Source organism: Panthera leo, chromosome B1 (assembly GCF_018350215.1).
Source record: "Panthera leo isolate Ple1 chromosome B1, P.leo_Ple1_pat1.1, whole genome shotgun sequence".
NCBI lineage: Eukaryota > Metazoa > Chordata > Mammalia > Carnivora > Felidae > Panthera > Panthera leo.
Window position 1 is genome coordinate 43,600,556 of NC_056682.1, and position 15,332 is coordinate 43,615,887.

General features: G+C 35.9%; 1 protein-coding gene and 1 pseudogene across 2 annotated transcripts in view; both read right to left on the reverse strand.

Annotated features, from left to right (window-relative positions):
* ADAM9 (ADAM metallopeptidase domain 9) overlaps positions 1–15,332 on the reverse strand; it is a 149,921-nt gene that overhangs the window by 13,869 nt on the left and 120,720 nt on the right. Inside the window, exons 17-18 of one of the 2 annotated variants that reach the window (XM_042934796.1) lie at positions 2,983–3,063; positions 2,584–2,689 (exon numbers count right to left, since the gene is read on the reverse strand). In XM_042934796.1, the coding sequence (XP_042790730.1) occupies positions 2,584–2,689; positions 2,983–3,063 (187 nt within the window). Of the gene's footprint in view, positions 1–2,583; positions 2,690–2,980; positions 3,064–9,612; positions 9,740–15,332 lie in introns of those variants that run through there. The other variant, XM_042934797.1, reaches the window with a different exon arrangement.
* On the reverse strand, positions 4,055–5,180 carry LOC122217605 (annotated as a pseudogene).

Genomic DNA, 15,332 nt, shown 5'->3' on the forward strand with positions numbered 1-15,332 from the left:
GAACTCAAGACCTAACTAAAAACCGGACAAAAAGATTTGAACAGACACTTCACCAAAGAAGATATGTGGATGGCAAATAAGTGAACAAAAAAAAATGTTCATCATTAGTAATCAGAGAAATTCTATTACACTAGAAGGCTAAAATTAGCCATCTGCTAGAAGGGCTAAAATTAAAAAGACTGACCACACCAAGTGTTGAAGAGGACGTGGAGAAATTAGAGCCCTCCCATGCAGCTGGGGAGAATATAAAGTGGTACAACCACTTGGGGAAACAGTTTGGCAATTCCTTAAAATGCTAAACATAAGCACACTCTATGAACAACCATTCTACTTTGTAATTACCCAAGAGAAAGCAAGCATATATTCTCACTAGGAAGACACTGGTGAACAAGGAGCTCATTCATAGTCTATCGGGGAAAAAAAAAATTAGTAACTAATTACTATAGAATGTGATAGTGCTTACAATAAAAGGAGAACAAATAAAGAGAGCACATTTATTCAGATTTACACAGTCAGGAGAAACTTTCTAGAGAAAGTAAGGTATAAACTGAAGTCTGAGTAGCAATTAGCCAAGTTTCTACAATGTGACTATAATACTGTATGAAGACCAGAGGTAAAAGAGTAGCCTGTTAAAGGAAACAAAAGAAGTTACAATGTCTTTTTTTTTTCCTTTTAGAGAGAGAGAGAACACATGCGAGACTGGGGGAGAGGGGCAAGGAAAGGAAAGAGAGAACTTTTTTTTAAATATTTACTTATTTTGAGAGGATCAGGAGGGCTGGAGAGAGAGAGAGAAAGAAAGAAAATCTCAAGCAGGCTCTGAGTTGTCAGCACGGAGCCCAATGCAGGGCTCAATCCTACAACCCTGGAATCATGACCTGAGCCAAAATTAAGAGTCAGACACTCAACCACTCAACCCTGGGTGGCTGAGCCACCCAGCCACCACAAGAAGTTTACCATGTCTTAAGCAGAGTGAAAGGAGGGAAGAAAGTTAAGCTAGAGGCAAATCATGCAAAGCATTTAAGCCAGGTTAAGGATTTCTGGACCTCATTCTAATAGCAATGTAGAAGCACTGAATTTATTTAAGTTTATTTATTTATTTTGAAAGAAAGAAAGACACAAGCAGGGGAGGGTCAGAGAGAGAGAGGGAGAGAGAATCCCAAGCAGGCCCTGCACTGTCAGCACAGAGCCCATGTGAGGCTCAAACTCAACCTGAGCCGAAACCAAGAGTCAGATGCATAACCGACTGAGCCGCTCAGGCACTCCAAGAAGCACTGAATTTAAAGCACGACACAGACATAATCAAAACTGAATCCTTGACGAAAAACACTAAAATTCTGTAATGTAATGGAATATTTCAGTTATCAAAAAGTATGACAGGGTGCCTGGGTGGCTCAGTAGGTTGAGCATCCAACTCTTGATTTTGGCTCAGGTCATGATCCCAGGGCGTGGGATCGAGCCCCACATGAGGCTCCACACTGAGCATGGAGCCTGCTTAGGATTTTCTCTCTCTCTCTCTCTTTCTCTATCTAGATCTCTCTCTATCTCTCTCTCAAAAAAAAAAAATAAATAAATTACATTACATTAAAAAAAGAATACAATCTTGCCATTTGCAATGACGTGGATGGAGCTAGAATGTATTATGCTAAGCGAAATGGAGAAAGACAAATACCATATGATTCCACTCATTTGTGGAGTTTAACCAACAAAACAGATGAACTCATGGGAAGGAAAAAAAAGAGACAGAGACAAACCATAAGAGACTTTTAAGGTGGGTGGGGAATGGGTTAAATGGGTGATGAGTATTAAGGAGGGCACTTGTTTTTGTTTTCTTTTGTGTTTAGAGAAAAAGAGAGGGCACAAGTGGGGGAGAGGGGCAGAGGGAGAGAGAGAAGAGAATCCCAAGTAGGTTCCACACTCAGCACAGAGCCCAACACAGGGCTTGATCCCACAACCCTGGGATCATGATTTGGGCCTAAATCAAGAGTCAGACAGTCAACTGACTAAGCCACCCAGGTCCCCAAAGGAGGGCACTTGTTATGATGAGCACTGGGTGTTATATGTACGTGATGAATCACTAAATTCTACTCCTAAAACCAATATTACACTCTATGCTAACTACCTAGAATTTAAATAAAAATTGGAAGGGAAAAAAAGAGTACACTTACCTTAATAGACACTGAGTGATGGACAGAATTGTTAAATCATTATATTGTACAGCTGACACTAATATAACATTGTATGTTAATTATACTTGAATTTTAAAAAATAAATATAAATTATAAAATAAACAGCTGAAAAATAAAATAAAATAAAATTCTGTAAAGTAGTATGAAACATGGATTACAGGAAGCAAGATGGGGAAGAGGGAGCCTCGTTAAGAGGCTATCCTGTAAGTCCAGACAAGAAATTGAAGGTAATGAATAGGGATTTAAAAAAAAACGGAAACATTCATGAGAAATTTAGGAGGCAGAATCAACATATTTAATGTATAACCAATGTGGGAAATAAGGGAAAGGTACAAGGATGCCCACTTTCTGACATGGGCTACTGGACAATCACACTAATTTTCTTCTATATACTTGCCATTGTATGTAGGTCCACTGTCCACACTTCCTCCATATCCTTTAGTCTCACAATTTGGGGGAGCCCAGCCATTATCACAGTGACAATTCTTATTGCTATTACATACCTTCAAAACAATTAAAAAAAAAACAAAACCACTTTGGTTAATTGTGAATATTGTGAATTGGTTAATTGTGAATATCTACATCATAAACTCAAGAATGGAAACCAAGAAAAAGGATGAAATTCATGCAAATCCACAGGCACTCACTCTTTTTAAGAATGAAAAATTTTTCAGGTATCTAAATTCCCCAATATCTAAAAACCTAAAAATCTTGGGAAGTCTCACCTAACCCTCACTGAGAAGTCTCATGATTCAGCACTAGTTTCATGAACAAACCAGAAGAGAGTGTTACCTACCCCATGTCCATGACACTTTTTCTGAATATCACAGTCATAATTCAAAACAGAAGCATTTACACACTGGAAGTTTCTACAGATCTGGACAAAAAAAAAAAAAGAAGAAGAAGAAGTAATGAATAAGGAAAAAAAGAACACATTAATCAAGTGCCCAGAAAAGAAGAGCTAGGCACACACTATTTCACGGTGACTTTTTTTAAACTTTCAAGGAATAGCTAACTTTCATATTATATATTTGAAAATGTAAAAAAGTAAGTGAAATTAACATAGAATTAACAATCAGAAAAGAGAAGGATGACACAAAGGCCAAAAACAACAATAAAATTATAATCCATCCTTCCATACAAATATAAATGCAAAAAGCGCAAGTAAAATATTCACAAATGGACTTTTCCAAATCAAAAGTAACCAGATAGAGTTGATACCACTCTTATAAAAAAAGGCTCAATGATAGGAAATCTATTACCATAATACCTCAGATAAACTGTCATTAGTACAAGATATCAAAACAGTATTTCACAAAGTTTAAAACACAATTAAATTTTTAAAATTCTTCCAAAACAAGAATAAAAGTATACTTTGTTGATAAGACAAAACCTATCTACCTATTAAAATCACTATTGAAAATAAATCATTATTATCTTATATAGTTCTAGAAATTCTACTTCACGCAATGAGATATGAAACAGAAATGAGTCCTAAATGATGAAAGAGATATAAAAAGTATTATTATATACAAAAAACATTACAGACTCAAAGGAATCAGCTAAAAATTTACTAGAAATTTTCTCGGTTTCCAGAAAAAAATTTTAATTTATTTTAATTAATTAATTTTTTTTTTTTTTAAAGAGACATGTTTATTCAGCATCACGATCAGACTACTACATTTAGCAATCAACAGCATGGGTGCAAAAAAAAAAAAAAAGTCTACATTAAAAACCCTTTGGTGGAATTCTTTACACTTTCCACAAAACAGAAACTAAAATAACCTGTTATGCAATTAGTCACAAATACAGTCGAGTTTTTTGCCCATACACTTGGGTATTGTCTAAAACATGTCTTCTTTGTAGCAGCTAGGCCCAGCAACCACTGTGCTTGGCTGAGTTCACAAATCTGTTGTAACCCGTAGCTTCCCTGTCACTTCTCTGGCTCTCCTCTCCTGCTAAGCTTTGTTTCCTGGCAGTAATTAAAATCTTCTGCCACTGCTATAGCTACTGCTGCTGCTGGAACCGCCATAGCCACCTTGGTTTCATGGTTTGGCAAAATATTGGCCTCCACCACCATAGGGACCAGAGCTTCTGCCTCCAAAATTTCCTCCTTTCATGGGTCCAAAATTTGAAGACTGATTGTTGTAGCTGCCAAAATCATCATAGCTTCCACCACCTCCAAAGTTGCTTCCATCATTACCAAATCCGTTATAGCCATCCCCACTGCCACCATGTCCACCACACCTCGAATGCCACCAAAGCCACCTTGCCCAAGTAAGTTTCCTCCATGGCCAAAGTTGTCATTCCCACCAAAACCACCGCCATGACCACCACCGAAGTTCCCAGGACCACTTCGACCTCTTTGGCTGGAGGAAGCACTAGCCATCTCTTGCTCAGATAAAGCTTTCCTTACTTCACAGTTGTGGCCATTCACAGTACAGCATTTTTGAATGACAATCTTGTCTACAGAGTCATGGTCATCAAATGTTACAAAACAAAGCCTTTCTTTTTGCCACTGCCTCCTCGGTCAGTCATGGCTTCGATCACTTCAATTTTCCCATACTGTTCAAAATAATCTCTTAGATGATGTTCTTCAGTGTCTTCTTTAATGCCACCGACAAAAATCTTTTTCACAGTTAAGTGGGCACCAGGTCTTTGAAAATCTTCTCTAGAGACAGTCCTCTTTGGTTCTACAACTCTTCCATCCACCTTGTGTGGCCTTGCATTCATGGCTGCATCCACCTCTTCCACAGTGGCATAGGTAACAAACCCAAAGCCTCTGGAACGCTTGGTATTTGGATCTCTCATTACCACACAGTCCGTAAGCGTTCCCCATTGCTCAAAATGGCTCCTCAGACTCTCATCGGTTGTTTCAAAGCTCAAACCTCCAATGAAAAGCTTCCGCAGCTGTTCAGGCTCTTTGGGAGACTCTGACTTAGACATGACGGCGGTGGGAGGGGAGACTTTGACAATGCTTACTTGGGGGCGTCCACGGGCAGAAAGGATTAATCTAACAAACATATCTCCAGAAAAAATTTTTTATTGAAAAGCTGTTCTTTTGGGGTAAGTTAGAAAAAAAGGTTAACTTTTCTTAAAGACTGTGGAGTGCTATTTTAAAATTTTTTTAGGCAACCAACTACACAAAATCAGAATGTTTAAATGCTCTAATGAAATAAAGGACAATCAGAGAACAATGCAATATCAATAGCTACCTTCATTATTCTAAAGTACATAGGTTTCAACATTATCGTAGAGTAAGAGGATCCCCAAATTGTCTAATAATTTTCAACTAATTTTTAAATAAGAAGTATATTTATATGGTTAGGCATTTTTAAAGTACAAAAGATTCCACAGTAATAAGTAACTCCTCACCTGTCCTCCACCCACCCATTTCTCCAAATAAAGATCTCAAAATACTTTTTTTATATATCTATAAGCTTTTGAGGAGATATTTACCAATAAATTTCCCATTCAGCTAAAAGGAGACTTTTCTTTCAATAAATAATTTATAGTGGATGCTTGAAGCATTAAATAAGGTCACAGAAATAAGATGGAATGTGTTGATATCTGGCAGACTTACTTTAGGGAACAGAAAACTTCCAAGTTCTTAGTAGAAAAGGGTGTTCTGATTGGCATTGTTTACTTTGTGGAATGGGTAGAACCAAACTGGAAGGAACACCCTGATAAATTGCTTGAAGGGGTGAAGTAAGCCCATCATCTCCAACACTACCGAGCCCACACCACCAACAACAACCACAAGTAAAGGAGGGCAGATGAAGTTAACTATAGGACTCACTTACTAATGTTAGGATATGAGTTTGGAGCCAAAGCTGAACTACCTGGGATAATAAAAAAGAAGCTAGAGTTCTCTTTTCCCACTTACTGTTTAGCTCCTCCCCTAAAAAAAAATGTTGAATAAATATATAAAGAATATAGACCTGAACTAGTACCAAATTATCAGCCTGCTCAAAGTCCCCAGAGTCCAGCCTTTGGTACAGACCAGAAGGACAGGACCCAACCTATCCTATTTTATGGCTACAGAAAATGTTTGGTGTTTTGTTCCATCAGTATGTTAGTGTAGGTACACATACCAAGCATTTGCTATCCTTGTACATAAACGTTGACATACTAATACAACACAAAAAGAAAATATTTTTGAATAAAACACAAAAAGATAAAAGCCCTTAAAATACAGTAATCATCGGAATTTAAAGCCAGTATTTTTTTCAACACCACCACCACCACCAACAAAATAGCGTGTGAGGGATTGGAAGTAATAGAGGTACATCAGGGAGAAATTAGCAGATATTATTTTGCTTCTTGACATCATTGGGGAAAATAAATTAATGTGTTTCTCTTGCTATTAAAAAAAAAAAACTAGTATAACAGAAAGAAAAAGGTATATAACCTCCATATCAAACTCATACAAACACACAAACACTCAAACACAATTTGTGCAATATAGCAAAAGAGGAAGATAAAGCAGGAAATATTAAGAAAACATTTTAAAACATTAAGATTATAGAAATAGAATGAAATATTAACAAATTAAACTGTGCCAATAAAAGTCAAGCCCAACAACACTGTAAAAATATAAAAAGAAAACATCAGAGAATTTTTATATTTTACTGGAATACAAAAAACTTTTCTAAGCATAACATGAAACCAAGGCAAAACAAACAAAACTGAAATAACTTCATTATATTTTAAAATTTCTTTGTAGCAAAAACAAATAAATCATGAGATAACTGTTAATATCCTTTATATAGAAGAAGCCCTTAAAAACGATAATAAAATAATAATAAATAATAAAATAATAATTAAAAAATAATAAATAATAAAATAATCCAACAGAAAAACGGAAAGCTATAAATACTGGCTTAACAGAAAAGGATATACAGAGCTAATAAAGATATGAAAAGATGCTCAAGAAGGGAAATGCAACTAAAATAATAATGAGGCTTTTTGCCAATTAATCAAAATTAAAAAGACTGATAACATACAATATTATCAAAAATAAGACAATCTTATACATAATTAGTGGAATGTGAATTGTTACCACCTTGTTGAAAAGTAAATTGACAGTTTCTATCAAATTTTAAATGAATGTCTCCCTTAATTTAAAAATCTATTCCAGGAAATCTATCCTACAGAAGTACTCACAAAAGTAGATGAGATTAAATGTGGAAGAATGTTCAGTGCTGGTAAAGTCAACCAACTAACCAACCAACTATAGACAATACAAATTTCTGGAATGTGGTTAAGTCAATGGTATATCTATAATGGAATGAAGTAGATTTCCATATATTGACATGAAGCATTGTCACTCTCCATATAATGACACTCTGCATTGTGCTGTTGAGTAAAAAACATTTCAGAACATTATTTAAGGTCTAATCCTAAAGTCTAATGGGGGTAGTAGAGAGTATATCCACTTGCAAATGCCCAGAAAGAGAACTGAACAGAGAAAACATAGTGGTAACAGTAGTTACCCCTAGGAAATGAGTTTCAAAAGAGGGGAAATGAATAGGGTATCAGCAAAGGACCTTGATTTTTTGTTTTACACAATATTTTTGAATTTTTTAATAGCAAAAATATGACATTCCCATAATCTTTTTTAAAAACTTTTTTTCCATAAAAAAAGAAAAAAACTTAGATTGGGCCACAAAATAATATGTAAGGCTATTTATAAGGCACATGCTTCAAACAAAATGACTCTGAAAAGAGTTGGACAAAACTTCTATTTGGCAAACTTAAAGTGTGGTAACAATATCGATTGAGGTAAAATTGAAGATAAAAACATGAAGATAGAGCAAAGGGACATTTTGAACTACTCAAAGATATAACCCACAACTAAAATGTAATAGTCAAAAAACTCTGCCACATGGATTCAGCATTCTTAGTACCAAAAATGTTATAGCTACAAGGGGAAATGAAAACAGAAAACTAGGAGACTTTAACTTCCCTTTCTCTAAATCTCGAACACATTAAGGACAATAAGAACGTAAATGATCTGAACATATAATTATCAAACACTATACATTCTAAGCAAGAATACACTCTTCAAATGCAGTTGGAGCATTTGAACATTCATCCAAGAGTGAACATACAGAGTCAACTCATTCAAATAGATGTTTCATTCCTAGAAATAACCAAAGATATTAAACCAAGAGCCAAACCTGAAGTGAATACCTGATGGCTTTTACAGCCATCAGAGCATGACCAATTTCCAAAGCAAAGAGTTGTTTTCATTGTCAGTAAATCTTTTTGCCAGGCTACATTTAGGGAAAGGAAAAAGGCATGTTTTGTTGGTTAAATCAAACCAGGCAATCAAGCATTTTCTGATATAGCAGTAGGTTCAGAGAAAAATCTCAAAACTTTGGTAACTCATAAATTATTAAGTAATCAGGCATTCCAGTAAAACCATATCACCACTGTCATAAATTCTTCCCACTGCAGAATCACTCAGCCTACGAATGTCAACAAAAGTCTCTGAATGTCAATGTTGTACTATTCTCAGTCAAGCTGACAGAACACGTCTAAACTGACTTCCAAAGAACAGGGTACCAGTTTACCTTTGTTTTTTCATTTAATTTTTTTTTTTTTTAACAAAACACATGCACATGGCTAAAAATCAAACAGTGCTAAAAATGTTTAATGAAACAACTACATGACCCATTTCTAGCCTCTGGCAGTCTAGCAGTCCAGAAGCAACTACTGTATTTTTCTGGTAATTCCCTACCATTTTTAATTAGTATACTATTTCTTTTTCTTTTCTTCCTTCCTTCCTCTCTCTTTTTCTTTCTTTTCTTTCTCTCTCCCACTCTCTCTCTCTCCCACTCTCTCTCTCTCTCTTTCTTTTTTTCAGCCAGGTAGTTTTGAGTCTTTTTTTTTTTTTTACTTGAAGTATAGTTGCCATAAAATATTAGTTTCAGGTTTCAAGATAGTGATTCGACAATTATACACATTACAATTCATCATGTAGTTACCATCTGTCAACATGCAGTTATTACAATATTACTGATTATATTCCCTATGCTGTGCTTTTCATCTCCATGGCTTACTTTATGCTATTTCTTGACTTATCTATTCTATACATTATCAATAACGCCCTTTATGATAAATAAGGATTCAGCTTTATAACACGAACCCAAATGCCCCTTGTTCATCTTCTCAAAGTAAATATTGGTTCATATTTATACCACTAACACTCAGATATTATCCCATCAGTACACTGCATACCACTATTCCCTGAGCAAGTTCAGAACTAGGTGAAGAAAACAAAAACAAAAACAAAAAAAAAACAGGGGAAGCTGACAACTGAAAATTGAAGTATCATCTTTATTATCAATAAGGCATTTAACATGACTAAAGTAAACAGCAAAATGGGCTTCCTAATACTGCACCCCAAAATCAAACTTACCTGCCTAATCACAGGCTGCTCTGGACAACCACAGGCCTCCCCCCACAGAAGCAGAGCCTGCCCTGCTAATCTTACTGCATGGTTGAGAGAGCAGACCAGAATGTACCCTCTCTGCAGGCAGGGAGATCTGAAAAGAGAAGACAGAAGGGACTGAGGCACCCATGCCCGGTGTCTTCTCCCAAACTCATTAACTACATCAGTTACTTTGCTTTCCTTGGGTGTGAAAGAGGAACACACTGAGGCTGAGAGTGTTATTTTTTTCCAGCTTTACTGAGGATATAATTGATGTATAATATTGTGCAACTTTAAGGTGTACAACATATTGATTTGATAAACTTGTATTCTGAGAACTGATCACAGTAAGGTTAGTTCACACCTCCATCACACCACATAATTACCATTTCTTTTTTGTAGGGAGAACATTTAAGATACACTCTTAGTACTTTCAAGTATAAAATACAGTGTTGTTAACTATAATCACAATGCTGAATATTAGATTCCCAGAATTTATTCATCTTTTAACTGAAAGTTTATACCCTTTGACTAACATCTTCCCATTCCTACCACCTCCCCACCCCAGCCCCTGGCAACCAACATTCTGCTTTATTTTTTTAGTTTGGCTTTTTAGATTCCACATATAAGTAAGTTCATAGAGTATTTGTCCTTCTCCATCTGACTTTTTTCACTTAGCATAACACCTTCAAGATACCTCCACATTGTCACAAATGGCAGGATTTCCTTCTTTTTCATGGCTGAATAATATTCCATCGTGTATATATATCACATCTTCTTTATTCATTCATCAGCTGATGGACCTTAGGTTGTTTCCATATCCTGGCTATTATAAATAATGCTACAATACATATACGAGTACAGAGATCTCCTCAAGATCCTATTTTCATTTCCCTTGGATATACACCTAGAAGAGGGATTGCTGGATCACACAGTAGGTCTATTTTTAATTTTTTGAGGAAATTCCATACTATTTTCCACAGTGGCTGTACCAATTTACATTCTCACCAATGGTGCATAAGAGTTCCGTATTTTCCATATCCTCATGAACACTTACCTCTTGACATTTGATGAGAACTATGTAACAAGGATGAGGTGATAGATCATCGTGGTTTTGACTTGTATCTTCCTGATGATTAGTGACGCTGAACTTTTCTTCATGTACCCGTGGGTCATTTGTTGTCTTCTTTATAAAAATGTCTACTCAGGTCCGTTGCACATTTTTTTAAATTAGATTGAGCTGTATGAATTCCTTACATGTTTTGGATATTAATTCCTTATGAGATATATGATTTGCAAATATCTTCTCCCATTCCAAAGGTTGCTTTTTCACTTTTTGACTATTTATTTCACTGTGCAGAGGTTTTTTAATTTGATATAGTCCCACTTAATTATTTTTGCTTTTGTTGCTTATGCTTTTGATGTCATATTAAAAAAAAAATCATTTGCAAAACCAATGTCAAGGAGCCTTCTCCCTGTGTGTTCTTCTAGGAGTTTTACAGTTTCAGGTCTATTAAGTCTTTAATCCATCTTGAGTTATTTCTGTAAGTGTTGTAAGATAGGGGTCCAATATCAATGAATATTCAATAGCATGTGAATATCCAGTTTTCCCATTACCACTTACTGAAAAGAGTATCCTCAATGGGAAATTGAGTAGTCTTGGCTCCCTTGTCAAATAGTAGTCAATCATATATGAAGGGGGATCTTTCTGGGCTTGATTCAGTTCCACTGATCTGTGTGTCTATTTTTATGCCAGTGTAATACTGCTTTGAGTACTACAGCTTTATAATATAGTTTAAAATCAGCACTTGTATGCTTCTAGCTTTGGTCCTCTTTCTCATGATTGCTTTGGCTATTTGGAGTCCTTGGGGTTCCATTCAACTTTTAGGACTGTTTGTTCTATTTCTGTGAAAAATACCATTGGATTGCATAGAATCTACAGATGACTTTGGATAGTGTGGGCATTTTAACAATACTAATTCTTCCCAGCCAACACAGGATATCTTCCATTTATTTGTGTCTTCTTCAATTTGTTTCATCATAGTCTTATAGTTCTCAGTGGATAGGTCTTTCACCTCCTTGCTTCAATTTATTCATAAGCACCTTATTTTTTTTGACACAATGGTGAATGGGATGGTTTCATTTCTCTTTAACTTAGTTCACTGTTAGGATATACATACACAAGTAACTCCTGTATGTTGACCTTGTATCCTGCAACTTTACCAAATTCAATGATTAGTTCTAACAGTTTTTTTGGAAGTCTGTAGGACTTTCTACTTAAAAGATGATATCAAAAAATAAATAAAAGATCATATCATATCAAACAAAGACAATGTCACTTTTTCTATTGTGATTTGGATGCCTTTTATTTCTTTGTCTTGCCCAGATGATCTGGCTAAGACTTCCAGTACTTGTTAAATAAGAGTGGTAAGACTAGACATCCTTATTTCTTATCCCAAGTGAAAAGCTGTCAACATTTTACCAATGAGTATGATGTAACCTATGGGTTTACCATATATGGCCTTTATTATGTAGAGGTACATTCCTCCTATACTCAATTTGTTGAAAGGTTTTTAGCAAGAAAGTATGTCGTATTTTGTCAATGCCTTTTCTACATATATTGAGAGGATCACGATTTTATCTTTCATTTCATTAATACGGTGTATCACATTTATATACTTGCTTATATTGAACCATCCTTGCATTCTAGGGATAAAACCACTTGATTATGGTCTATGATCTTTTTAATGTGCTGCTGAATTCAGTTTGCTAATATTTTTGTTGAAAATTTGTGCATCTATATTGATCCAAGGATTTGGACTATAATTTTCCTTTTTTCCTGTATCTTCACCTGGCTTTAACATCAGAGGAATGCTAACCTTGTAAAAGGAGTTTCCGAGTGTTCTCTTCAATTTTTTGAAGAATTTAAGAAGGACTGGCATTAGTTCTTTAAATGTTTGGTGGAACTCACTAGTTAAACCATCTGGTTGTGAACTTTTCTAAGTTGGGAGATTGTTGATTGCTGATTCAATCTCCTTCCTTGTTATTGGCCTATTCAGATTTTCTATTTTATCGTGACTTAGTCCTAATAGATTGTAGGTTTCTAGAAATTTATCTGTTTACTCTAGGTTATCCAATTTTTTAGCATAAAATTGTCCACAGTAGTCTCTTATAAACCTTTGTACTACTGTGGTAACAGTTGTAATGTCTCCTCTCTCGCTTCTGATTTTATTTATGTGAATATTCTTTTTCCATAGCCTAACTAAAGGTTTGTCAGTTTTGCTTATATTTTCAAGAAACCAATTCTTATTTCTTCGAACTTTTCTATTGTGTTGCTGGTGTCTATTTTATTTATCTGCCCTGATCTTTGTTATTTCCTTCCCTTATTAACTTTGGGCTTGGTTTACTCTTCATTTTCTACTTCCTTGAGGTGTAAAGTTATGTTGTTTAAGATCTTTAATTTTCTTCATGTAGATGTTTATTGCTTTATACTTCCTTCTTAGGACTGCTTTTGCTGCATTACATAAGTTTTAGTTTGTTGTCTTTCCATTTTGTTTGTTTCAAGATATTTTTGATAGCCCAATGGTTGCTTTCAGGAATGTGTTGCTTACTAATTTTGACATATTTATGAATTTTTTAGCTTTCCTCTTGTTGATGATTCCTAGTTTCACACCATCGTGGTCATAAAAGATACCTGGTATTATTTCAATCTTCCTATATAGTATATAGTACAAGTAATCACATCCCTTTAATGTCCTCCAAGAGTAATGAGTAATGTGCCACTCTCCCAGTCTCTTATGCCCACTCTCACAAGTTAATACTATGGATGAGGTAAGAGAGAATGGGTCCTCCACAACTGGGAAAGCCAGGGGCCCACTCACCACTCTCAATTCCCCTCATGGGATAAACCACGGGCTGAAAACATTTATCTGGCCCTAAGCTGTGCCACTGTGGGTGAGGAGTGATGTGGGCAAAGTCAAATCGTGCCTCTTACCCTCTCCAATGTGTCCAAACTCATATACTTTTGCTCCAACACTGTGCTGGAAATTCTCTACTGGAAACCTGGACTTCCACAAAGGTTCTTTCATCTTGTGGGTGACTGTCTAAGACAGTATTTTCCAGGGACTTACAGACTGCAGCCCAGAAGGGCTAGAGACAGAAACAGGCCACTGCAGAGTCCACAGCCAGCACCGAAGTCTTTGTGCCTATTACCTAACATACAGTGTGCAAAGCTCCTTCCTGGTCCCTTGACATATGGTGCCGTATCACTCAGCTCCCACAAAGGCACTTCTGTCCATAAATGGATACCAAATTGTTATTGTTGGGGGGGGGGGGGGTTGGGGCGCAAATGAGGAACATCTTATTCAGCCATGTTGCTGAAGTCACTCAAAACCCAGGAGTGCTGAAATTCCTCTACAAGGAAACAATGACGTGGGGAATAAGTATTCCTTGCCAACAATTAACACAAAACACTGTTGATTTCAAAGCTAAGTACTAAGAGTATATTTTCATTCTTATATAGCCTTTGTTTTCACTACAGCAAACACTTGCCTTTCTTCTTACACAATTGGCCTCTGTCATATCAACATTCAACCCCTGACTGAAAAAAAAAAAAAAAAAAAAAAAGCTATTATGCCATTTCAAGTTCCTGCTTTCTCTAGAAAACTTCCTTCAGGGTTCCCTTACTCCAAATAAACTGATTATTTGCCTGGCTGGTACACAGCTGTTTATCTTGGAATTTCTCTTTGACATTCTTCTGTGCCCTAGATTACGATTCTTTCTCTTTTTTTGGTTTCCTTCCTCATTTGCTAGAACATTACATTAGATTACTTCCTAAGAAAATATAAATAAAAGATAATTTTGCTGAGCCTCTGAATGTCTGAATTGTTTTTACTGTGCCCTCCCACTTGGCTGATACTTCAGCAGAATTCTAGTTTGAGAATCTTTTAGAACATGAAACTATTACTCCCCTGTCTTCCAGAATTCAGTTTTCAATCTCATTGTTTTACAGGTGATCTATTTTTGGTTTTGTTTGCTTTGGGTTTGTTTTTCTTTTGTTTTGTTTTTGTCTCTGGAAGCTATTAAGGTTTTTCTTCACCAAGTACTCTGTAATTTCACAATTGTCCACTTTCTCTACTTTCTTTCTCTAAAGATTTAAATTAGCTGGATTTAAAAATCTTTAATTGATTCTCTCAGGCTTTTATCTTTCTCTCATTTTTCTGTCTCAGTCTTTTTGCTCCGCTTCCTCTGAAAACTGTCCAACTTTATGTAAGAATTCCTCTATAGTTCAGTTACATGTGCAACAAGGGAAACAGCATACTATGGTTAGGATAGGGAGACAGGCATCTCACAGGATGAGCAAATACATATATCAAAAGTCCTATCTTCTCACCTTCGACCTGGAGAAATAGGCAACCGCTTGCTGAAGCTTTGCTGGCCAGATGAGAGAACCAGACAGATAGGACAACAAGCTAGCCTCTCCATGACTACAGTAAACATAATTCCATATTCTGTCTCATGCTTCAGCCCACTCTCAGCTATAACCAGTGTTTCCAAATCTGAGCTGCAAACTGATGTGTTTCAGGTTCTGCCCACCTAAGAAACAGTCTTGTTCACATCCCATCAGTTTGCTCTGTAAGTTGTAGATCCCACCACTGTCTACTATTTTCTGTCCTCTTTCAGTTTTTCGTAACTGGCTAAAATCTTTA